General features: G+C 43.0%; 1 protein-coding gene across 2 annotated transcripts in view; it reads left to right on the top strand.

Moving 5' to 3' along the window:
- The window catches only part of LOC116039332 (inositol polyphosphate-5-phosphatase A), a 188407-nt gene that overhangs the window by 150142 nt on the left and 14033 nt on the right, over positions 1–24232 (top strand). For both annotated transcript variants that reach the window (XM_031284068.2, XM_035991941.1), the window contains exons 10-13: positions 4491–4586; positions 5552–5626; positions 11649–11722; positions 22412–22523. In XM_031284068.2, coding sequence (XP_031139928.1) covers positions 4491–4586; positions 5552–5626; positions 11649–11722; positions 22412–22523 — 357 coding nt within the window. The remainder of the gene's footprint in view (positions 1–4490; positions 4587–5551; positions 5627–11648; positions 11723–22411; positions 22524–24232) is intronic.

The raw sequence follows: 24232 nt of genomic DNA, 5'->3' as shown, positions 1-24232 counted from the left end.
GGCAGCGAGAAAATAATGGCGCGTTCTGACAATGCCACTGCCCCCGCTGACACAAAGGGGAGCCCCTGTCCCCTGCCTCTGGTAATGAAGAATGAATAGTTAGCTCATTGTCCACTCATCCTCTGTCTCCCTCTGCGCACAGTCTCACTCTCTCTACCTAATCGATGTTTAATCACTGAGTTCTAAAGGCACTCAATGGATTATAATATTGGTGGAATGACAGTTTAGTGTGATTCATCGCATGGGATTGGGGTGAGGGAGGGAGGAGCATAAACTCCCAGGAGTTAGGAAGAATTGTGCATCGGCTGGCACCCTGTTACGTCTAACATGTTTGCTACATGTTCACACTTGGCAGATTGTAATTCTGATTGTATTCAAAAAATCCATCCTTTACTAACATTTCAACACTACTGCATCTTCATCAGAGTCGGTATTGACTGAGTCATAAAGCTAATACAAATATGGCCAACCACCATTAGATATTAAGTCACAACAGGACTTCAAAAGTAGATCATGGTTCAAAGGGATGGTGTTGTCAGAGCCAATATGCAAGTACTTTAAACCATATACTTTAATGAAATATACTGTATAGTATACTGAGAAAAAGAGTTGCAAGTACACAAATCTTTAAAGGATCCTACTAACAAGTATTGCATGTGTATCTGAAGCCTGATATATCTTATTTGCCTGAGCCATAGAGCTCCATTGTTGTGCAAAAACATCAGTGAGCCACACTGTTGGACTGGCTGACATGTTCCTTCATTACCATGAACACACAATGTAGTTTATTTGGACTCAATCCCAGATTCATCGTCCTGCTGCTGTAAATACTCACTAGAGGACCAAATGTCTATTAATCTGCAGCTTAAAATAGTCCCTAACAAATGCACTATATACTCCTGTTTCAGCAATGTTTGCCAAAAGCTAGAGTGCCCAGCTGTTTTATGAAATTTTTATAAATAAAAGTTTTTATATGTGACCTGTTTTTAAGGTTAACATCTTAAGTAGATTGGTACATCTTAATAGGCTTGGGGCTCAGTGCCACAGAGGGTAGGACAGTATTGAGAGACTGACTAACACATTGCTGGATTTGTTTTCTTCCTGGGATTGTTGACAATGAGAAAAATATAGAATAACACCAGCCTCAACCTCCAGTTTTCCCTCCTTTTCTTTTTTTTTTTTTTTTTTTTTTAGATTATTTTTGGGGCATTTTTAGGCCTTTATTGACAGGACAGCTGAAGAAATGAGAGGGGAAAGAGAGGGGGGAATGACATGCAGCAAAGGGTCGCAGGTCGGAGTCGAACCCAGGCCCGTTGCGTCGAAGAGTAAACCTCTATATATGGGCACCCGCTCTACCAACTGAGCTATCCGGGCACCCAGTTTCTCCCTCCTTTTCATCTCTTAACCAGCTTTGTATTGGCCCCAGAAACAAGAATGTTAAAAAGAATCAACAGAGAAGGTTTTCATTGTTTTTAATATTATTTTTTTCTTTTTCTGTGGGTTCTTCCCATTAGTCTGTTTCCTTTCTAAATGTTGACATCTAAACCCCCTCCCGTGTGTGATATACATTATCAGGAAGGCCATGGGGTTGTGTTTGGGCTTCTTGGTGTTTAAGTTGGGCACAGTGGATCGCCTCCATCTGTTGGCAGGACCAGAGACAGAAGGCTTGAATGCGTGTGTGTCTTTGCTCTTTGAAGTGGGACAGATTGCTTTAACCTCTCTTCTAAGGAGACCAGCTGGAATAGAGAGCTCCTTTAAACAGCCGCTTCCTCCTTCGACAGTCATGAGATTATCCTCCATTGATGCACAAAGGCAGCGCCTTCCTCGGCAACCTCTCATCCCAGCCCCCCGGCCTCTGGCCCTCTACAAACACTCAGTGTTGACCTGTGACCCATAATGCAGAGATGTTATGCCAAGTCACTTTGCAGGATCTGTTAAATAGCCCAGAGGAGTGAAGACATCCTTACTGTCCTCTGGACTACAGCTGCTTTTCCTGACAGCTGTCTATTAGTATTTTCCCATCGCCTGGTTTACCCTTTCCCTCCCTCACAGTAATTGTCATGTATTAAATAAGGAGCCAATTGCAGCCAAATGAATTATGATAATATCATTTACTGTGGTCAGTGAGTGTAGGTCCATGTGTAATGTGCTTAGGAGGCAGGAGCTTTGAAGGGAAAGATCTGTTCAGAGATTCTGCACACGCACCTGGGCTCTGCTGGCAGTAAGAGGGAGACATCACTGCATTCATATGGTCCTAAGTGACAGCATGGGATTCTCATTTGCCCCATCTTGGTGTTTGGTGGGCAGATCTTATGACAGAGGCACCGGGATGAGCAAGGACTGTGGTTCGGAGGCTGTGTTTTTGTGTGTGCGTGTGTGTGCGTGTGCGTGTGCTGGATGAGGGGGATGTTTGTCACAGACAGACAACACTAGGGAAGCTGTGATCAATCGGGTGCAATCAGCCACCACCAACTGCACTGACACACTGATTGGTCAGTCGATGAGCTTATGAATGGATCAATCAGACACACGTCAGCATCCAACGCCATGCTACAGTCCAGCCCAGGATGGTATAACATAGGGTTTAGTTTGTTAAAAATATAGATGAAAATAGCTTTAATCCTGTTAAGTTAGACAGAGCACATCCTAAATAAAAGTGTCTTCAGCCACTTCTTTGTCGCTCTTGCAATGGGCCAAAAATCTGCCTTTGGAATCATTAGTTTCCCTGAAGCTAAATAGTTTAATTCACCTTGGAATCCAGTAGGTAATTGTTCTTGAGAAAAGACACTTTTGCCCACGAGAAAAGGCAGCATTAGCTAATTGTTGTTCTTTTTTTTAATTGAGTCTTCCTTGTAGTGACAGTCTTGGCACAAGTTATAGGCTGTCATGAATACGAGACCTGTGGTTTCAATTATTTCCATCCAACTCATTTCCAGGTAGAAACCTAAATGTATAGTATTCTATCTGTTCATATCCAATTGCATGTACTTACTTATGCATGCAGGTGTACCACTGCCAAATGTAGAGGACATATTCATCATATTATACATATCATATTCATGTTCAGTGATGACCGTGTTTTGATCCAAGCTTGTGTACCAGATTATCCAAATCATTTCATCACGTAAATAGAGGGGCTATTTTTGTCCTTGTGATATTGATGCTTATTGTGCCGGTAAGCAGCGTGAGCGTCTGTCCTCAGAATTAGCTGTGACGTGTCCAGGGATTTCTGCTTGACTGACTTTTGGATTTGCAAAGCGAAACAGAAGGTGGCTCGCTTGGAAGAATTACAAGACCCATATACTTGTAGAATCCAAAAATAAAAATGTTTATATATATATATATATCAAACTCTCAGCCTTCAACACACTGTCTAGAAAGGCTGTAGTTTTTGTCACAAAAAAATGTGTTAAACAGAATGTATACCACATTATGCAGTTGGCTCTAATCAGAGATGCCAAAAAAAAAGACTTTCCGTGGTTGTCTTTGCTAGTTGTGGCTACAATGACTTTTTGACAGGGAAAGTATCTCTTGCCCTTCTCACTAGCTCCTTCTTTGGCCTATTCATTGCACAAAGCTGCTTAAGCGCACTTAAGCGCATTAGCATTTGGCTGCCAGGGGACCATATTGACCCTGCATTTGGATGGCCTAAATGAGTGAAAGATGGAGCGGTTTGTTAGGGCTTTAGAAAGTTGCTTTTGGGAAGGAGGGGGGGTGAGCATGAAGGAATGGGGTTGAGGCAGTGGTGGGGGGTGGAGGTGGGAGGGTGGAACTGCAGAGAGTTGTTCCACTTTCTCTCAGGGCATGGTGTTTGTTCTAATCTGGTGTGCCGTTTCTTCCTGGCCGAAGCAGGACTGATTTGTGACATGTCAGTCTAAAGGGCTTTTTTCTCCGCGCTATATTGGCTTGACCCGATTATCTAATCTGTGCTTTGAATTTCAATCAGGTCACCCGGTCTCTGCCGTGTGGTATGGGAACCTCTGGCTGAGGGATTACCTCATTCAACTGTCTTCAAACACAGATGGTCGAATGTTTAACTAATTGTTAAAAGAGTCCACAAAGGGGAATTTAACCATGCACACAGTCCATGGGGTCAGTACATAGACCCAGATAAAGAGAAAGGGACAGTGAGGTGGTAGTTTGTGAGACGGTTCTTTAAAAATCATTCAAATGCGGCACAGTGTAGTGTATGGTGTTGGGTACCAAGGGCTGTAGTGATGGTTTGCTCTCAGAGCATAAGAAACTACTGTACAAATTCTGAGTGCATGTGTGATGGCGTGGGGGTGGCTACACTTTTGATACGTATATGAACATCTGGGTAACAGAGTGAAATAAATATAAATTCATAAGTGGTTTCCATTTGAGCAACTTTGTTTTTCCATGTGAACCCACAACCAGCTTGTATACCTAATAGGATTCAACCTTTACATTCTTTTCCTTCTTCTTTTTCTCTTTGGGATCATTCACTCTCTTCCTCTCCCCCCCCCCAGAGTCTCTGCTCCACTGCCACCCTGCAGACAGTCAGAGCCGCCGACACCAATGAAGTCGACAAGCTAATATTCCGAGAAAGTGACAACGACCGAAAGGTAAGCTATACTGCATCAATGCTGCCTGTCACAATACTGACTTGTCAAAACGTCATTAAATTAAACATATATTTAAGTCATAGTGTCATTCTAACACCTTTTTGTCAAATTTAAATAAAAACTAATTTGTCATGAGGCCTAGTCATACCAGAAAATTCACCTGTGTGAAATAAGCAGTGCTAGATGTTTGGTGACATAGGGACTACACACATGACTAGTTGGTTTAACACCTCCCAGAGCTTCTCTCTATTTTCTCCATACTCAGTCGTCATTTTATCATAATATAATAATTTCATACAATAAAGGGTTGTTATAGAGGGGGAAATAAAACTCTTTGATCTAGCTAGTAAGCTTGTTTGCTCAATCGCTAACTGGACAATAATTCACACAGTATATTCAAGAAAGATATAAGATAAGACTCCTGTCTTACAACTGTCTAAAAATCATGTATTTTTTGTGAAGCAGCTTATTCTCAAATTTAACAGAGGAGTGCTAAATAAAAATGAACACAGCTACAAAAGCTTCCTCTTGGTCAACGGTGAGAATTTGTGTGTCAAAAAGTTGAACTTGACGTGAAATATTTGCATTGGCGATTCCATTGGAATGGATTGATTTGGTTGCAAAATTCCTCCGTTTTAAACACTGGCGTGATAATAGGAATATGATGATGCAGCTACACTGCATGGTGAAAAGGGAAAGTTGCACTTGTGGATTTGTAAATAAACCTTCAAATACTAATTATTTTCTAGTTCTATATTTGTCATAATACCTCAACCTGAGTTATTGCAGGTTGTGTCACCATGCAGTGTAAAGGGGTGTGATGCCTCGGCGAGACACGTCGAGAATGAACTGTGCGGTCTGCCACTGCAGCACACTGCTGTTCATTAGTGCTCTAATTACAAAGTGCAGTTCACATTAGTATTGATATTAATCAGAGCACCGTTTCTCTCTTGCCACTGATTCAGGTTGTTCTTCAACTTGAAAAGAAGCTTTTTAATTATGTCAACCAGGACGTTTTCCGGGAAAACAATGGGACCTCAGTAAGTCACCCCTTTGCTTCCTAACCCTTTATATATCCATCTGCTCTCTTTATTTCTCCACTTCCAGTTGTTTATTACAAATGTAATTCACTTTATCAACTGTATAGACGTTCTTTTTCCACTTTTATAGTACAACAGCTGCCGTTTACTACATTTCAAATTGATTATCTGTGAAAGGAACAGAGCACAACATGAAGTTTAACTGCAGCTACAGAATTTGATTTGAGGGCTTTCCATATTTGGATAGTATGTACAGAAAGGGTAGTGTAAAAGTAAATATGTTCTTGTGCAACCAAGCCATTGCTGCAGCTGCTGACCTGAGTCTTGCAGATGCTTTAATTGATGCCCTCACATCCCTTCGACACACAACACACACTCTCTTTGTCTGTACTGCGGGGCCAAGTGTCTTTGAAATAACTTTTAAATGAGATGAGAGTGTGGAGGAGGTGAGTGTTAAATGTCTGCAGAAGACAAACACCCGGTACACACTTCCACTTTTATACGGCTATATATTACATTAGGTAGTTCAAAGTTGGACCTTGTTAAAAACCACATGAAGGACACACACACACACACACACACACACACACACACACACACACACACACACTTTGAAGCTACTGTCTGGTTACACTGGAAGCATAGAGTGTATTTATGTTGTTGGCCACATAATGTATAAACATAATAAAAGTTAAATGTATGAACTTTAATTGGAATTGTGTCATGATGATATCTTGTTATCGTTTCACAACACTTTGATTCCAAGGAAATTGTATAATATAGCAACATTTATTATTGAGGTTTGTTAAATTGTGTTATATTTTGGTTTATATTTTATAGGACACACATTTCTTTTTATAGCATGCATCTAGCGATTTATGAAAATGATATGTTTACTTTTGTCTGTACTTTTTTTAATCAGTTTTTTGTATCTGTAAAGGCCTAAACCTAATTGATTGACAGATGGTTCAACATGCTCTCTTTCAGCATTGCTCTGCTTTATGCTTGTGTACTGAATGTAGCCCCTGTAGTCATGTGTTCTGTATGAGCTTCAGCACTGCACTGAAGTTACACAATGCTTACCCCAAAGTCAGCATGACTCTGTGGGGTTTTAGTAACGCTTGGACACACAATTTCAGTTGTGTGAACAAGTCTATCTGTTTGACCTACCGATTAGAAACCAGGTTATTTTTGAGGGGGAGAAATCATCTTTAAACATATCATACTGTGTGATCATTTTTCTGAATTAATTCATTTAAACAGGCCCCTAGTGATAAGTAGTTCACCAAAACAGCAGGAAGGGACATTATCCAGCTATTAAACCAAAGATGGAATTTGAAAGACTCAGATGCTGGCAGATATTGACCTTACACATTGTACCGGTGGACAGGGCAGAATCGTTGAATCTGATCAGCAGAAATGTGTAGGAAGTGTGTAACAGTAGCTGTAGGAGGGTGAGGACCCCCCCCCCCCCCCGACATCCTCCTCCTCACCAAGCCTGACAAGATGGATGACATAATGGGGGCATCAGAGATAATCTGATGGTCATGGTCTAGTTAAACACACCATGTTATGATCCTTATAAAACAAACTACCTTTCCAAAAGGATAAATGTCCCTCCTCACACTCCTTCACTGGGGAAGGAAGGGAAAGAAAAAAAAAGAAAAAATCCATTGCATCCTTCATCAAGTGCAAGACTTGTACCAGCTTGACAGAAATTTAATTCGAGGCAGCTCTTGAAAATAATTATTGTATTTTGAGAGGAGTAATCATTGGCCGGGACATGATTGAATGTGTCCATGCCTATTGACTTTTGCTATGATTAATAGGTTTGTTTAGTCGATATTCCCATCGAAATTGTATAATTAATTATCCCCGGTGCTGTCACGGCGGGACGATGGAGAGCCCTGATGAGTATTTGGGAAGATTACATTTTCCAGGCGCTCGTGGCGTCAAGGGGCACCGCGGGGCCTTGCTCCGGTGGAGAGATGGGAGGAGCATGGTGTGTGTGTGTGTGTGTGTGTGTGTGTGTGTGTGTGTGTGTGTGTGTGTGTGTGTGTGTGTGTGTGTGCGTGCGTGCGTGTGTGCGTGCGTGCGTATGCGCGTGAACACATGCGTATTGTGCACGTTTGTGCCGTGCATCGGCAGATCTGCACAATTTCTTCCTCTCCCGGAGCACACGCCCGCTGGGCTGTCCCCCTCCTCCGTCCACATTGATTTTGTTTCAGTATCTCTTTATTGTAACTTTATCAGCGTGGTGTCGGCAGATGGGGGACCGGGAGAGGAGGGTGCGTTTGTGTACTAGCTGTAGTAAGTGATGAACCTTTCTGTCTGGCCGGCCTCTCTTTGTCATGCTGGCAGCGTACTCCTCAGCATTACTCAAAAGCCCGGAGACGTTTTCAACATGAGAAGACATAAAAGAATAAAGAACAAATGCCGCTCCAGCTTAAAGTTTTTTTTCATTTTTTACCTGTCAAAGCTCTTAAGTGGTAATACAGAAGCCACGCTGAATGAAGTCTGACCTTATAGGATTTATATAAACTGATCCCGTGTTGGGTCCCTGGTTGTCTCTTTGTTTAGCTGGCTTTTATTTGGAATGGTTCAGGAAAGTATTGACTGCTTACTGAGCCTTATCAGAATAGATACATGCATACATGTGCTGCAGGTATTATTTACGGTTATATGGCTGTTCAACTTGAGTTTTGCATAGTTCTTCCAACAATGCTTCTGAGTGGTAGAAAAAGGTCAAAGTGTGCCCTTATTGTGGAAGTAGGTGTCTATTTTGTCTAATTTCCTTCCTCTCTACATAATATAATGAACATGGAAATGAGAGTCCAGCAGTGCACTGTAGTGTTTTGTTTGGGTTAGTCCCACTCATCACCAATCAGCTACCCCCCCCCTGCCAGTGACAGTTTATCGTTTTTCCACACAAAGTAATGGAGATCCCATAAAAAGAAGGAAAAATATGACCTCTGCAATGAAAGCCAAGAGTGAGGTGTAAAAATCAAATTAAATGACCTTTCACCTCAACATTTATTGATGGGTTTTAATGGCAGCAGGTGTTGTCACAGGGGATATTTGACAACGCGTAAATCAAAGCACAATTACAGGTGGTGGACAAGCCGCCAGCACGGTGAGAGGGACAGTTGGGGGCCAAACACATCGTATTCCTTTTTTTTTTTTTTACCCTCAACTTCCTGCCTCTTAACTATTACTGCCACCATGATTTAAGAGTGCGCTGATCGTCCAAGCAAAGTCAGAAATTTGAGCCCATGACAGGGTAGTTTTTATCCAGACACTTCTTCATCTATTTCCCTCTGTGATATTGCCGGAGCTGCATCATCTCGCACCACCTCCTCCACAACTCCCAAGGTTATTTCTGGTTGACAAACTACTCCTGGCTTTATAATGTCATGAGGCCTTGAACCAATATAAGCTGTGTGTTTTGGGTTTTTTTTTAAACCACTGACGTGGCAGAGCAGTAGAGCATTATGCTTAATTGACCCGGGATGAAATGTAGTGTAAAATGTGTTGCTGCAGGGGTTTTTCATTCACCTGAATGAATTACTCAACATTCACTTAAGGCACACACTCCATAGATACACACAGCCATATGTTGCTCATCCCCTGCTGTTTTAACTGTCACACATACAAAAGAACAAACAGAATCACACCTGTGAACATGATACACACACGTACCTTAACATTCACCATTATACCAGTATGAGCATTTTGCTAAATACACTCTTACACACACACTAACCCTAACTTCCCACTTGTAACTTGTAAAGAATGCCAGCCCAACTAGCTTTCTGCCTCCAGTAATAACCAAACCAGTGTCCAATATGATAGCTAAGCAGCCAAACAGGGTTATGCTACAATAAAATCTGATCTTACATTTTCCTTATCTACACTACAATACAAGAACAATGCTGTTTTTTTTAAGATAATGTTTTGGCATTTAGGCTTTAATTTGATAGGACAGATTAGACATGAAAGGGGAGAGAGAGGGGGAATGACATGCAGCAAAGGGTCGCAGGTCGGAGTCGAACCTGCAGCCGTTGCGGCTACATGGGGCGCACCCTCTACCAGAATCATGCTTTTGTCTACCTCGGTCTAAAATCAGGAATTCATTGTTTTAAAAAATACTTTGATTTTCAAGTGTTAAATTTGCAACTGTTATTATCACGGAAAGCTTGACAGGCATAGCAACAGTAACTAGGGGGTGTTAGCGAACAGTTAATTATCTGTTTTTAACAGTTTAAATTTCACAATGAATTATCAGATTTTAGTTATATGTATTGCTATCGGCCTCATAACTCCAGTATCAGCCAGGCTGCAACACACACACACACACACACACACTAGAGGAAGTTATCAGTGGGTGGATGGTGAGACGGGGTGTACAGTGGAGCGTGGGGTTGCATCCCCTGCTCAGCCATCCCTCATCCACAGTGTGTGAGTCTCTCCTGTGACCCCGGCAGTGTGAGTTTGATGAATGCAGCACATCTGCCCTCTTGAACCACTGAGACTCCTCCACTGGGAGGCCCCTCTGCCTGCAAGTAATGGCCACTGTTCTACACCACTGACACATAATCACACATACACACAAACACACCGAGTGTCATCGTGAAGGAACATACTGGACTTTGGCTTTTTTTTAAATACATGTGTACTCAACAGTGCCGTGAAGACAAACAATGCATACACGGTCATACATGCACAACATAAATATGTCAGTGTAGATGGAAGACTGTAGTTACCTTCTGCTGATACAATAACATCCCTCCTCCCATGTCTCCACTTTGTGAGGACGTCCTTCCCAATATTACCCATGTGCACCGCGTCATCCTCGCTGATATTTCATCATGTAGCCATCAACATATTGCTGCATGTAAAACACCAATGTAATGTCATTAACGTCAAGCTGCCTATACAGCCGCTGTCAGACTCGTACCGTGTAGGATGAGGTCTTCATCAGGCCATAATTGTAGCCTGGTGTTTGAAACATGTACAATAGCCCAATTTACCACTAAACAAACATGTCCCGGCTTCATCTCCATGTCTTCCTGTCTGAAAGGAAAGGGTGGTGCTAGCGCGAGGTCCTCCGGGGTTGCTGGGAAACGTCGCTGTCAGTCTCTCAGGGAGGCAGTCATGCAGGTGCCCAAGCTACCTGTTCATCTCCCAGATAATTAATGTGTACAAGGAGCCGCTAATTGCACTTTTCACTAATGATTTATGGGTTTTGTGAAAGGGGGGAAATTGGGGGACGTGTGTGTGTACACTCTAGTGAGTGACTACAGCTGGGTGAGGAGACATGATTGATGAAGAGTGTGTGGATGCACTGTCAGTATGGAGAGATAGACCCCCAGTAGGACAGGGCTAGTAACACACACACACGCACACACACACACGCACACACACACACACACACACACACACACTGGTCAACTGCTGTCAATTTTTGCCAGCGTGGGGAACGTGGAGATGACTAAATAAAGCCAAAGACGGTATCTACTCTACTAAACTCTCATTTGGCCTGGTGATAAAGGAGTATTGACTTCTTGGTTCAGTTAATATCAGATCATATTGTGTTAAACTGTCTGAATCAGAAGAAGCTTCAAATTGTCCTTGAATTAACTTGGCATGTGTTCGTTAGTTGGGAAAAACCTATTTTTCAAAAGACAAATCTAGAGTTTGAAGCCTAAATACACACCGTAAGGACCATATTTCATAATCACAAAACTGCTCAGCAGCACCTATAACTGCTCTGGGGCCTACAGCGGATAAAATGTTTATGCCCACCAACTTTTCGTGAGAAATGTGTGAATTGTATGAACATTAAGCAGGGCAGAGCTGAAAGAGAGCATGCAGGCTCTGTTGAATTTCCCTTTTATCAAAAATGTAAAAATTAAAATGAAAAAAAATTAAAAAACAAAGATATAGTAGTAATTTCAACTTCTCTCTCTCTCTCTCTCTCTCTCTCTCTCTCCTCATTCCCATTCTTTTTTTTCCAACACAGCTTTTAGAGTATGACAAAGAGCTGTCGGTGTTCAAGGATCGGCTGCATGAACTGGAGATCTCCTTCCCACCCAGGTATGGAGCCATTTTACATCACACACAGCTTTGTTTGACGAGTGAGCATTCACAACACTAACGTCTAAGTACAACACTTTACTACTCTCTGATAAAGTGCCACTGTCTGACATATCTGCAATGATATCAGGTCTAGAAGTGTTTTTTAGACACTCCTGCAGCGTCTTAATGCGTCTACTGTAGTTATGGCAATGGCAACTACTGTTGGATGGATTGGCATGAAATTGTGGTCAACAGAGGATGAATCCTACTGAATTGGGGATCTCATAACACAACATCTTCATGCAGTTTGATGCAGACAGCCATGATCCTTATGAATGTTGCTGATTAGCAGTGCGGCTTTCTGTACAATGAGCATTACGGCCTCACAGAGCTGCTAACGTGGCTGTGGACTCTTACTTAAACTCTGATTAAACGTGGAAGCGCAGCAACTAGTGCAAAGCAGCAGGTCTTGGGTGCACGAACATATTTTCTACCAACAATTCGCTACTGATAAAAAAAAGCTTTTACCCTAATAAAAATTTCAGACATCCTGAATAAAAGCTGGAAATAGATCATTCGAGTACATTATCAGCTGGTGGGAGGCGATGGTGTGCAAAGGTTGAGCTGCATCCACCAAGCATGAGAAGACAGTTATTGATTGGCCTGTAACACAGAGGAATTCATTTAATTCAATCTAAATCCAATATGCAAAAGAGCCTGTTTGTATGCCAACTGCTCAAAGTATAAAATCTGTACACATAAAAAATGAAGACAAAAAAATAAGTAGTCTTAAAATGGTGGAGTAAACCCTAAGGCTTGACTTTTCACCCACAGGCTACTATCACATGTTGGTAAATGCAGTTACTACACTGACTAGATCCTGGCCATAAGGACTCAGAAGGAGTCAATCAACCCCTTATTGTCCAAAATGGTTTGATAAAAGCTGTTGGATCTGTGTTTGATGGGATTGGATATGGTTTTAAACTGCTCCCATGCGTATGTTTTTTCATATGCATGTGTGGGTGTGTGTATGTGTGTCGCTTTGCGAATGCTTTGGGCAGCATTGATATTCCGTCTCAGTGGGACTTGTGGGAGTCTGGGGCGGGTGGTCTCCTCTCCTCTTCCTCAAACAAATGCATTTGCAATTAGCCCTTTCAGAGGAGAGGGAGGGCAAACACGCGGCCGGCGTGGAAATATGTTTCGGGAGCAGCGCGTTAATGGTGCTTGACCTTTGCCGTCGGTTGTGACTCAATCAGTGCAGATAATGAAACGCTGTAATCAAACAATAATTACTTGATAAACTGCTCTAGTGGCAGGCGCAGGGCGGCGGGGGATTTTAGTGTGTGTGTGTGTGTGTGTGTCTGTGTGTGAGAGAGAGTGGGCTTGAGATACATAGAGCTATCAAAGCGTATGTGTATGTGTGAGTGGCTTTGAGTGTGAGGTTGAGATTGTGTGTGTGAGTGCATGTGTCAAGGTTCTGCCAGTCCCTGTTTTTTAAATGACTCTGTGTCTTAATCAGGGACCCCATTTACATCACTTTGCATAAGTGACAGGTGGATTTATTGTCCTTTTACACTGGCTGACTTTTGCACCTATCCATATAATACTGAATCATCTCTCCGCAGGGAGGAATGAATGTGCCGCTGTGAAGGAATACAAATGATTTCCACATACTTCAGGGTGATGATGAATCAAATAGATGAAACCCGGGGAGCAGCATATGAAATTTGATTTGATCTACTCTGTGCGCGCGACAAACCACATCATTGTCAGTCTTGTAATGGGTAGCAGTGGCCTAGTTAAACTTAAACAACCCCCTCCTCCCACTTCACACATATACACACCCCACACACATATACTGGTACCCCTCCCCCTGTCAGGTCTGCCTTGTGCTCCTTGAGCAATCAAGCCGCAACGATTGTTCTCCATCGCATAGCCTGCCTGCTCCGGACCGGCCCCTCGCCATCTGTGAGGTTATTACTCTTTTTAATGCAGGCCATCAGAACACACCCTCACTGAGACACACACACTCATGCACGCACACGGCTCACTTTTGTTCAAATCTATAAATCAATACTAGTCACACACATTTAATCTGCAAGTTAATTCTTTCTGTTGTCTGCTGGCGGAGTAGAAGTTGTCACAAAATGAGACATGCTGTCAAGGATTAAACTAAGGATTGATAAGATAAAGTGACTGATGTACATACGAAGCAATAGCCTCAATGCAGATATTTTTTTATCTCCAGCCTATTTCTACCAGGTATCTACAGCTGAAGCATCCCTGACCAGCATCTTCTTTTCGTTTTTTTGGAATGGACATCCAGTTTTGGCAGACATACATCTCTGTCCAGACACACACACACACACACACACACACATGAATTCTTCCCTGTTGCGGCGCTGCAGAGGCTGCGAGCCGTAAATTGCATATCTCTTTACTTTCAAAAAGTCGTCCATCAAAGTTGGCCGTGACAAGTCTAAGTACTTGGGCACCGGGGTGAGGAATTTGCCCGGGCCTTGTCACAGTTGGACCTGGAGCCAGTCGGCTGCTGCGGGACGACTCATACACACTCATACACAGGAGCACATGTATGGGTACTAGCTTTCTCAACCAGTGCACTGGGCGAGAATAGATGAGTCTATAAATTAGAAACCAATCAGCCAGTTTATTTAGACCTAGTTTCTCCTGTGTTTAATGCATGGGTCTGCAACAAGCCATTCAGTCGTTAGCTTTGCATAGGCTGCAGCATGGCCATTTGACTGAAAATAATGGTAAGTTTTATTATACATTATGGTACTTTTGATTTCATATTTGAAATGGCATAACTAAGGTAATATCCCCTAAAACATACTAAGGCACCAGTAACGTATTCATGTATTGTGATTGATTTAGGGGAAAGCTTTTAGTACTCCTCTGATCTGATTTCTTTGCCCTTTTTTTTGCACAAGATCGATGCAAAAATTTAATCGGGACCCCAGCTCCAGGAGGAAATGCAGTGGACAATGAGGGAGCAGTGGAAGAATGTATTCTGCCTGTAACATGGTTACTGGGAATGGGCTTTGAGGGAGATTTTGAGTGACATCAGACCAGCGGTACAACTCCATCAATGGACAAATCATGAGCGTTTTTAGAGCAGGGAGATGGTGTGGAAGCTGTGCAACGTTGGCGGGGGTAAAGATGGGAAGAGTCAGGAGTAGAAAAGATGGCTGCTGTGCCATGGTTCTGTTTGTAAAGGTGGAGAGAGGAGCCAAGATACACATACATGCAGTAGATAACATTTGGCTACTGGTGAGGTACAGCTTGTGTTATTAAAAACACTACATACATCTTTGGAAGAGCAACATAGCAAAGAAATCACATATGATACTAGACATGAAATTGAACAAAACATGTAACAAGAAATACAACAATAGAATCTTAAAACCAAAACTACATCAGTGCAAACTTAACCAAACAAGACTATGGGCCCTATCTTGCACCTGGAGCAGCGCAAAGCCCGACCCAAGTGTCTTTGCTGGTTTAAGACCGACGCAGTTGTCAGTTTCCCGTCCAGCGCCCACGGCGTTTAAATAGCAAATGCACCTGCGCCCATCTTTGCACCCATGGGCGTGCTGGTCTTACAGGGAGGTGTGTCCAGGTGCATTCTGGGCGTATTGCTATCTTGAGGCAGTGATCGCGCCATTGACCAACAAAAACCTGGTCTAAAGTCAATAACGCAGCATTTCATTGTTAATTTAACAGTGCATTAGTAAAATGCCGCTAGGCTCGTGCGCAGCAGCACACAAACATGCAAAAGATAAGAAATCTAAATATTACATTATACTTTTTCCGCTGTCAAAAGTGGATTTGGACACGCCCTAAACACACCTGCGCCAGGCGCTTCACGCCGTGTGCTTAGATAGTTAAAATAGGGCCCTAAGAGTCTACAGCCATGATAGCGGCTCTGTGAGGCTAGCTAAATGCTAACATCAGCATGCTAACTTGCTCTCAATGGCAATGCTACAACACTTATGTTTAACAGGTATGTTTACCATGTTCACCAGCAAACAACAGCAACACATTTTGCAAATGCTAGCAATTTTTGACCTGATGTGGCACTAGACAAAAAATGTCAGGAGATCACCAAAATTGGTAGGATTCATCCTCTGAGAAACATGCATGCACAAGATACAATATTTAGATTGCATACAAATCCCTCCAATAGTTGTTGAGATATTTCAGTCTGGACCAAAGTGGTGGACCGACCAACACAATGCTGCTAATGGCGCATCAATACACTCAAATGCAGCTCAAGTGAAAGTTTATTAATAACCTGACACCTTACTCCATGCAGACTGGTGCTGCTACATGAACACAAAGTATAATTTGAGCTGAAAAGAGCAGATGAACTGTTCTGGATTTTTAAAAAAAATGCTGCCAATAACCTGGCAATTTGCTAACACAATGCAAACATATGTAACTATCTGGCCTGTATTTTTTTTTCCATTTATTCTAAAGCTCAACTGAACCTCTCTTTAAGCACATATAGAGAGAACGATGGGAAGGTGCTAGAGGCAACAGCATGGCTCCAGTCCCATGTATCTGTGTTTGTCAAGTCTAGACATGGAAAGAAGCGCAGGGGGAGAGCGTGGCCCAGGGGTCAGGGGATGAGGCCAGTGAGGAGGCAGAAACTGGTAAACAGTTGTGTCTTCACTGTTTGGAAAGCACCATGGGACCAACTTTGGCACGTTAGCATACATATGCCAAAACTGCTGTGAGGACAAGCCAAAAAAGTGACCTACCTGCTGAGGAAAGCTACAACATTCACAGGTCCATGAAAGAGGAAGGGGGATGTTTGAAAGCTGATGCCAGGCAGAATGACTTTGCCCTTCAGATGGGAGGAAAACTCTGGTCAAGTGACACAAATGGCTCCCTGCCAGTTCCTCACTAACTGCTAATGAGTACATATGAGAGAATTGTCAGAGCAGTGGAGAATTCCTCGAGACTCGTTTTGAGCCCATAGGAAGTGCTCACCCAGGTGGCTCTCCTGTATACAGTAACTGTCCTTGTTCTGTGAATAACACTCTTCACACAACACCCCTGGCCTCTGAAGGCCTGTATGCATGATGTCACCCTCTCTGCATGTGTATTTGTGTGTGTTTGACTGTGCATACATTAGTCCTATAGCCCTGCCGTTTGCATCCTACATGAACAGGCTTCTTGTTCTCTGCTCTGTGAACAGCCATGCTATACTGCAGTGGAGGCGTGCGACTCCATTTAAGGAGCACCACAGACGCACTTTTAACGACAATGTTTGGTTAAAGCACTGCGCCCGAGCCACTGTAAGTGTGTGGGCTCAGCACGAGCACAGGATTCAGCGCTACAGGCTGATTTACTGAACAGGAACATTGTTTTACAGCCATCAGCGCATCCATCATTCTAACTACTAGAGAGCCTGTGGAAATGATGAGCAGGGGCCATTGTGGCGATAATAGCTGAAGATTGTCCACTGTCATGTGTCATTGCCTCTCGTCTGAGATGATGCCACTGAGAGGGAGGCTTTGTTCAAAACAATCTTATGCGGAGAGGATGAAATGGATGCCATCTGTGTCTCCTTGTCTTCATTTAGAGCAGCTAAAAGGCAAACCATGTCATAGCTGAACCCCAGCAGGCTGACAGCCATGAGCTAGTGATGGCATTTCACTCTGTTTGTACTGCGCTATGCCAATGTTGTGCCTGTGAGCCTCCCAGCTCTACAAACCGAAGCAAACATTCAGCTTTATTGATAGCATTTGGCTGATCTTTTTGAGTGTGTGTGTGTGTGTGTGTGTGTGTGTGTGTGTGTGTGTGTGTGTGTGTGTGTGTGTGTGTGTGTGTGTGTGTGTGTGTGTGTGGTGTTTTGCCTAGCCTCCCCTGACAACAGCAAACAAACATAGCTGTAGAGGCAGCGAGTCATTCGAAAACCACAGTTTGTGACTTTTTAGCGAATCCTAGCCCAGCAATGGCCACTCCAACCTCCTTGCTACTATTACGCTACAATCCCATGATGCTTTTTACCACCATTGACCCCAATGTCACTGTTACTATGACTTTTATCTTTGGCTTCCTGCCCTACCTATATTTCCAAGTTTATATTGCACTCATTAAATACTGAGCCCAATGTTTGGCCTGTCACTTATTTGTCATTATGTAGAACCAGGTAATAGCTTTTGATGGGAAGATAAGAGAATGTGGGACATGGAAGTGTGGGCTGGAGCAGAATGCCAGGACTGAGTGTGTGGTCCTGGGGATGCAGGTTGCCAGTCTGGTCTACCCACAAATTCTTAATTTAGATTTTATACACAGCTTTTTGTTTGAATATTTTCATTTTCATGTTTATTTAAATAAAGTGTCTAGATTATACAGTAGCTAATGTACGTCACAAAAACGGCCTCTCCCTCTGCTGGGTGAGGCTGAGTGACACACTATAGGTAGGGCCTACGCTCACCTCAGCAGTTTTTACTGTTGCAAGACAAACAAGCTGACACTGGGCCGGAACACATGTGAGTAATGTGTCAGCGGCCAAGTCAAACATTAAACCCCAAACCAAGCATGAATGAATGAGCTCTCAATGGGTGCTAGAGGGCCTTGATGTGCGACCGCACACACATGTGTCATCTTGTGATGTGGTCAGCAACACAAAAGAATGGAGGAAAAAGCAGGAAAGCAGTATTCTTAAGTCAACTTTACACAAGAGGTGATTGCTGTAAAAACACCAGTGACCGAGACCAATATTTCACCAGCAGTGACAGTGCCATTATCCAACACTGATGATGGTCAGATGTCTCACACTTTTCTCTTGACACTTTAATACTTTGATAGCATGGAAGCTTATTATGTACTGTAAATACAGGAAGAAGTATCATTTATTAAACTTGGCCTCTTGGATGTACAGGGTATTTAAAGGCACTGGCAGCACTGTGCAGATCCTTTTAGTCACTTTTGTACAGGTAGCTAAATATAAATATACTGCATATTCATTGTAAGCATTATATACTCCATGCTAATCTTTATAGTATACTGGGTTTTGCAGTTACTTCACAATCAACATACTTAAATAATAAAATACATCAATCAAACATCTATGCATGCCACTGCTAGTTAGAAGTAACAAATAGACAGCAAATGTTTGTTTTTTGTTTTGTTTTTTACAAAAATGTTACAGCAGTTTTCTGTTTTCTGCTGTTGTAGTTATTTCACCACCAAACACAATTAGTTTTTTCATTTATTTATTTTAACAGTTGAGAGCAGCTACTGAATGTCCTTTGTGCATTTCATTGTGAGAGAATAGTGTCCATCAACAACACACTCAAAAACAGTTTTTTTTTAGTCCACATGCTGACTGTTTTGATTATACTTATACTTATATATACTGATTTTATCATTTTTACAATGTGAGCACATTACGTACTCAAGCCCAGCTTAGAATTAGTGTGCAGTGTGGCTTGGGGACACAGCTTGGTGCAACAGTGTTTCAAAGAAAATTACTTAATTACTGCGTATTGTGGCATTGTGTTTCTCTTAAATGTTCAGGCTGAAGACAAACAAATGCACGTGATATAGAATATTGTATATGAACTTCATAGATTTTGAGGATCACCAGTAAAAATCTAAACTATTTGTGCATAATTAAGTGCAGAAAGCGAGACGTACACGTAATTCCAAAATACCTGCAAGGGATCTTAAACTGTAACAAAACACAATGATTCAATAGCATCCCAACCAGCACAAAGTGGCAATTTGTCAGCCATCTCACCTGTAATTACATGACTGTCACTAAATTATTCCCTCGTTCAGACATAGAACTTTTCTTTAATGAATCAACCCTGTATTTTTACTGTATATTTGTATTTGTATCTGGTCCTAAAGGTCATTCATGGCTGCATTTTGTAAATATTTTTGTTCTTGTCCTTTTAATTAACAACTGTCAGTAACTTTATATTCTACAAATCATGATTGGTAGTGTAACATATAAGCTCTGGGACCAGAGTTGGTAACGCAGTGTAGAGTATGTGGCTGTTTGCCTGCTCGTGTGTGTGTGTGTGTGTGTGTGTGTGTGTGTGTGTGTTTGTTTGTGTGTGTGTGCAGCTCCCCCTCCTATACAGGTACCCAATAGTTGAAGTTATCAGCTTGGCCCATTAATTAGTGTAATTAGTCTTGCTGAGGGCAATAAGGGTCTGATATGAGTTGGCGGCCTCCAGCCCACACACCCTCTCAGACCGTTTACTTTCCCCGATAAGTTTGTGAGCTCGCTAATCTGACACATTAATCACTTTGGCCCCATCGCGCCATTCCACTGTTTGCTGTTGCATTAAGACTTGTTATCTGTATCGGAGCCAACGGAGGGTGCGATAAAACCGAAAGGGGAACAACCTATACCTGCACACACAGGGACGCAGAATGGCCCTTTAATGGCCATTGTTGAGTATTTTTAATCAGCGTTTACAATGGCTGGCTGTCATCAAAAATGATTGAGCGATAGCAAAGTTTTGTTGTTGAAGTGCTCGGGGAAGTTTGCTATCAGGAAGGAGTTCATTGTTTGAAGGAGGTGAGGGGGGGGAAACTTGATTTTCTCTCAATCTCTTTAACACCAAAATGACCCCAGGCTTGTTAGTCAATAAAGCTATAACAGAGTGCCTGATAGGAGGATTGTTCACAAGCTGTTTAAAGCCAGGGACCATCCCTCAGGAAGCAGGAGGATTCAGGCCACCCTGAAGTGGAGCAGCTCCACCAGTCCTTTGAAGACTTTGCTCTTTTCCACCCTCACTTTGCCTCTTTCTGTCTGATCCATCTTTATCCCCTCTCTTCTGCCTCTCTGTCTATCTCTGTTTCACTCATCCTATTCTTCATGCTCTCTTTTATCCCGGGATCACTTCTTTAGCTCTCTGATTAGCATACCAAAACCCCCATGCATTTCCCCCATGGTTTAAGTGCTATTAATGCTAATTGGAGGCGGGAACTTCTCTAAGTAGCTCTCTGCAGGTCCGTTTGTACACCTGGTGGGGGGGCTCTGTCTGTGTGTGTGTGTGTGTGTGTGTGTGTGTGTGTGTTTCAGTCAGTTGAGGGTACCTCATGCCCCAGCTTTAACCCCATACACACACACATGTTCATTCCTTGGCCTGATGTTAAAAAGGCAGCATAAAAAATTGAATTAAATGACATTTCGTATAAAATCCACAAACCCGACAAAACAGATATGCGCCAAATGGCACAGTAGACAATACAAGGTAGCAGAACAGACAGCTAGTATCCTAATGTTCACGTTTCGACTGGCTAGCGACAGAATGGTAAGTCTTGAGTTCTATAACATGCACTCGTAGTAAATTAAAATGAATAGTTTTTGGCGCTGTTACAGAAAATGCTGTGTGACTGACGGTGCCTCTGTTGGAGCTGTTGTTTCAGTGTAATGTAACGCTTTAGAGAACAGAGGGGTGACATGAAGACAGTCAAACAAAGGTCCCCAGTTGCATGCAAAATGGGGACGTTGCGGTTCATGGTCTGCGCCTTAACCCCTGGGTCACTGGGGCGCCTCTAAACCCAGGTCTTTATCATTTCCGTTAGATGAAACATTCAAATCTGGCAGCATTGTTGGATTTTTACTATTTCCATTAGTCCAAGTCAGGTGCATTTTGCTTGAACTCATGTGGGTTAGCTGTGAGCACATAGAGAAGTAGTAGTATGCTACTAGTACTAGCAGTACCGGTAGCTGTAGCAGTGTAAGTATATAGTTGCAGCTGCAGCAATAGCAACCACATAGGGATTTGAATGCACGCATATACATACAAAACAACCACAACCAAATGCTTCTAAATTGTTTTCTGCCTTAGCACAAAGTCCAATTAAGCTATCAGAGCCTGGCAAGTGTGATGAATCGAAAGGCCCGATGTGTGTGTTTATTTTATCATTAGGACATCACCGTTCTCCGAGAAGAGGCACTTTGTGTTCTGCTACGGTTAGCACGTGTGGCACTGAAGGAGCAAATTGGATTGGTATTACAGTATGTAAGCCCGGTCTTACATCCTGATGAGCGCCGACAAACAAATTGGATTGGTGGCGTGTAAATCTGAAGCAGTTTGATGAGCCGAAGGCGCAAATTGAATTCTCAACAATGTAAATCTGTATCAGCTCCGTGGCTCTTCGCCCGACTCCAGCCCTGCCGGCGCTTAAATGATGTGATTGTTCCCTTCTGTTCCAAGATACAATCTCTCATGGCCATTTGCTGCCGCACCTAATCTGTTTTTGATGACCCTGTAGGGATGTAGCTATACATATGGGCAACTGAATCTCCCTCTGGCCCGTTCTGACTAAATCCCTCTCAGTTTTTCTTTTTCTTCCTTTTCTTTTCCCTTCATCCATGTGTGTTGATACAAAAGATGACTCAGATGATTGGTCATACGTATGGACCTCCTGTTTTCTCGGGGAAAAAACATTTTGATCTCTGTCTGTCTGAGATGACGTGACGTCTCATATTTATTACTTCTCTGGAGCCCTGTTGATTCATACAAATCATATTTATTGTCTTCCTTATTGGCTTTCCTCCTTTGTCTTGTTTCCTGTGCAGCACTTTACAAGGAAATAAAGTTCATTATTACTCGGATACCAAACGTATATAAATGACTATAAATGTTTGAGTCTGTACTTCTTTTCTATTTACTGATTGTGTTTTGCTTGTGTGTGTCTCTTCAGTTATCCGTACAGTGAAGACAGCAGTCAGGGGAAGCAGTACATGAACACCAGATGCCCTGCCTGGTGTGACCGAATCCTCTTGTCTCCCTCTGCCAGAGACCTGGCCTTAAAGGTGAGCCTAAACCTGCCACTTTTGGTCCAATTCGTGGGTTTTGATTGCTTTTAAAAGTCACATTCCTTTATATTTTAACCAGAATGTCACCACTCCTCCCTCAACTAAAACACAGGTGTGTTCATAAATGTCTCACCCTTTATTTCTACAACTCTATCGTCCTTGATCCACATTACCCACCCTCTGTCGCTCCACAGATGGAAGGATGAGGTGTCTGTGAATATTAATTTGGAGCGCTAAGTCACCCAGACAGTATATATATATATATATCCAGCACTTATAGAGTTCCAGCGGGCCCCATCTTCTTCATAAAGCCACAGATCTGTCTCCTTCCTCAGAGAGTAGAACCCTGCTCAGCTTCAAATCCATCCCAGCATTGTAAACTCCAGCCAATCTGCCACCTCTGGCTTCTCTCCTCCTATTCTGTTTGCTGGATTACTTAGAGATCCGCCATGCAGCTCTGCAAAGTTTTCCCAGATTTTATTGTTACCCGTTTTCCATAAGACAACTCCTTTTGATTTGGAAAACAGCTGCCATGACTACCAGAGAGAGTCCAGTAAGCATTTCAGATAAGTTCAACTGTCGAGGTCTGGGTCTTTTCAGGGCTGGAACACACAGGCTTTTGTGTGTGTGTGCGCGTGTGTGTGTGTGTGTGTGTGTGTGTGTGTGTGTGTGTGTGTGTGTGAAGCGGTGTATTGCACAGGTACAGCCCAGCAGGGGGCTGCTCGGGAAGTTTGGCTTTCTTTTGTCCACCACAAATGAGAAATTCCTTCCTGATCTTTCTTCTTTACTGACTGAAGCCACACAAGAACAACAACTCTGATCACTGTATTACAGTCGTGAAAAACAAAGACTGTATAACACCCAGTTTATTTCACCCACTTAATGTGTCAGAATTATGTAAAAAGCGATTCACACACACATCCACAGCTGGGTTGTTGTTTGCTTTTCTTACCCTGAAGCACCGGCTAATTGCTTGTATTGCGGGGACAGAGTGGAACAGTTAGTGTGTTCGCAGATTGGCTGGTGATTCACTGAGCACACACTCTCTGGCTCCGAGCATTACAGATTGTTGAGACATAGGCCCGTAAACAGCCCGGCGTGTGGCGTCATCTATCATGGCACGGTCGGTTAACTCGCCATCATGTTATTTTCTGCTTGCCGAGCCCTAACACGCCAAAGGTTGCCCGCTGGCTGTGCGGCGCGGCACCAGCTCCGGGAGCGCCGGTAATGAATGTTTAGCCGAGCGAGCGCTCCCTCTCTGCCGGAGGGCCCCGGGTAATTTGTTTATCTGTCTAAAGATTATGCAGCCCGAAAATCCACAATTTTATGCTGCCTTTGTAAATTATCAAGTGTGTGTTTGATGAATGTATCTCCGGCTTTGGGAGGCAGCGGCGCGGGGGTCCCGGCTGCCAGACAAATAGAGAGGTGCCGGTGCGTGGCCTGCTAGGAAAGGTAGAGTGAGGTGGAGGCACACCGTGTGCTGACCCCGCTCCACTGCAGGATTGGTCTGAAGTTAATTTGGATTTGGCTTTATGGTTCATTCTCAAGCTCTCTGTCTCTTTCTTCCGAAGCGCCAGTGCAGCTCACCGAGTCACAACTAGCACCCACCAGCCTGTGTGTGTGTGTGTGTGTGGGTGGGCGGGGTGGGGGGGCAGTTTAAAAAGTCTTTAGTTCAACCAGACAAGTGTGATTTATACTCCAGTCTG

This window comes from Sander lucioperca, chromosome 15 (assembly GCF_008315115.2).
Source record: "Sander lucioperca isolate FBNREF2018 chromosome 15, SLUC_FBN_1.2, whole genome shotgun sequence".
Classification (NCBI taxonomy): domain Eukaryota; kingdom Metazoa; phylum Chordata; class Actinopteri; order Perciformes; family Percidae; genus Sander; species Sander lucioperca.
Note: the sequence above shows the minus strand (reverse complement) of the source record. Positions and strands in the feature narration are given on the sequence as shown.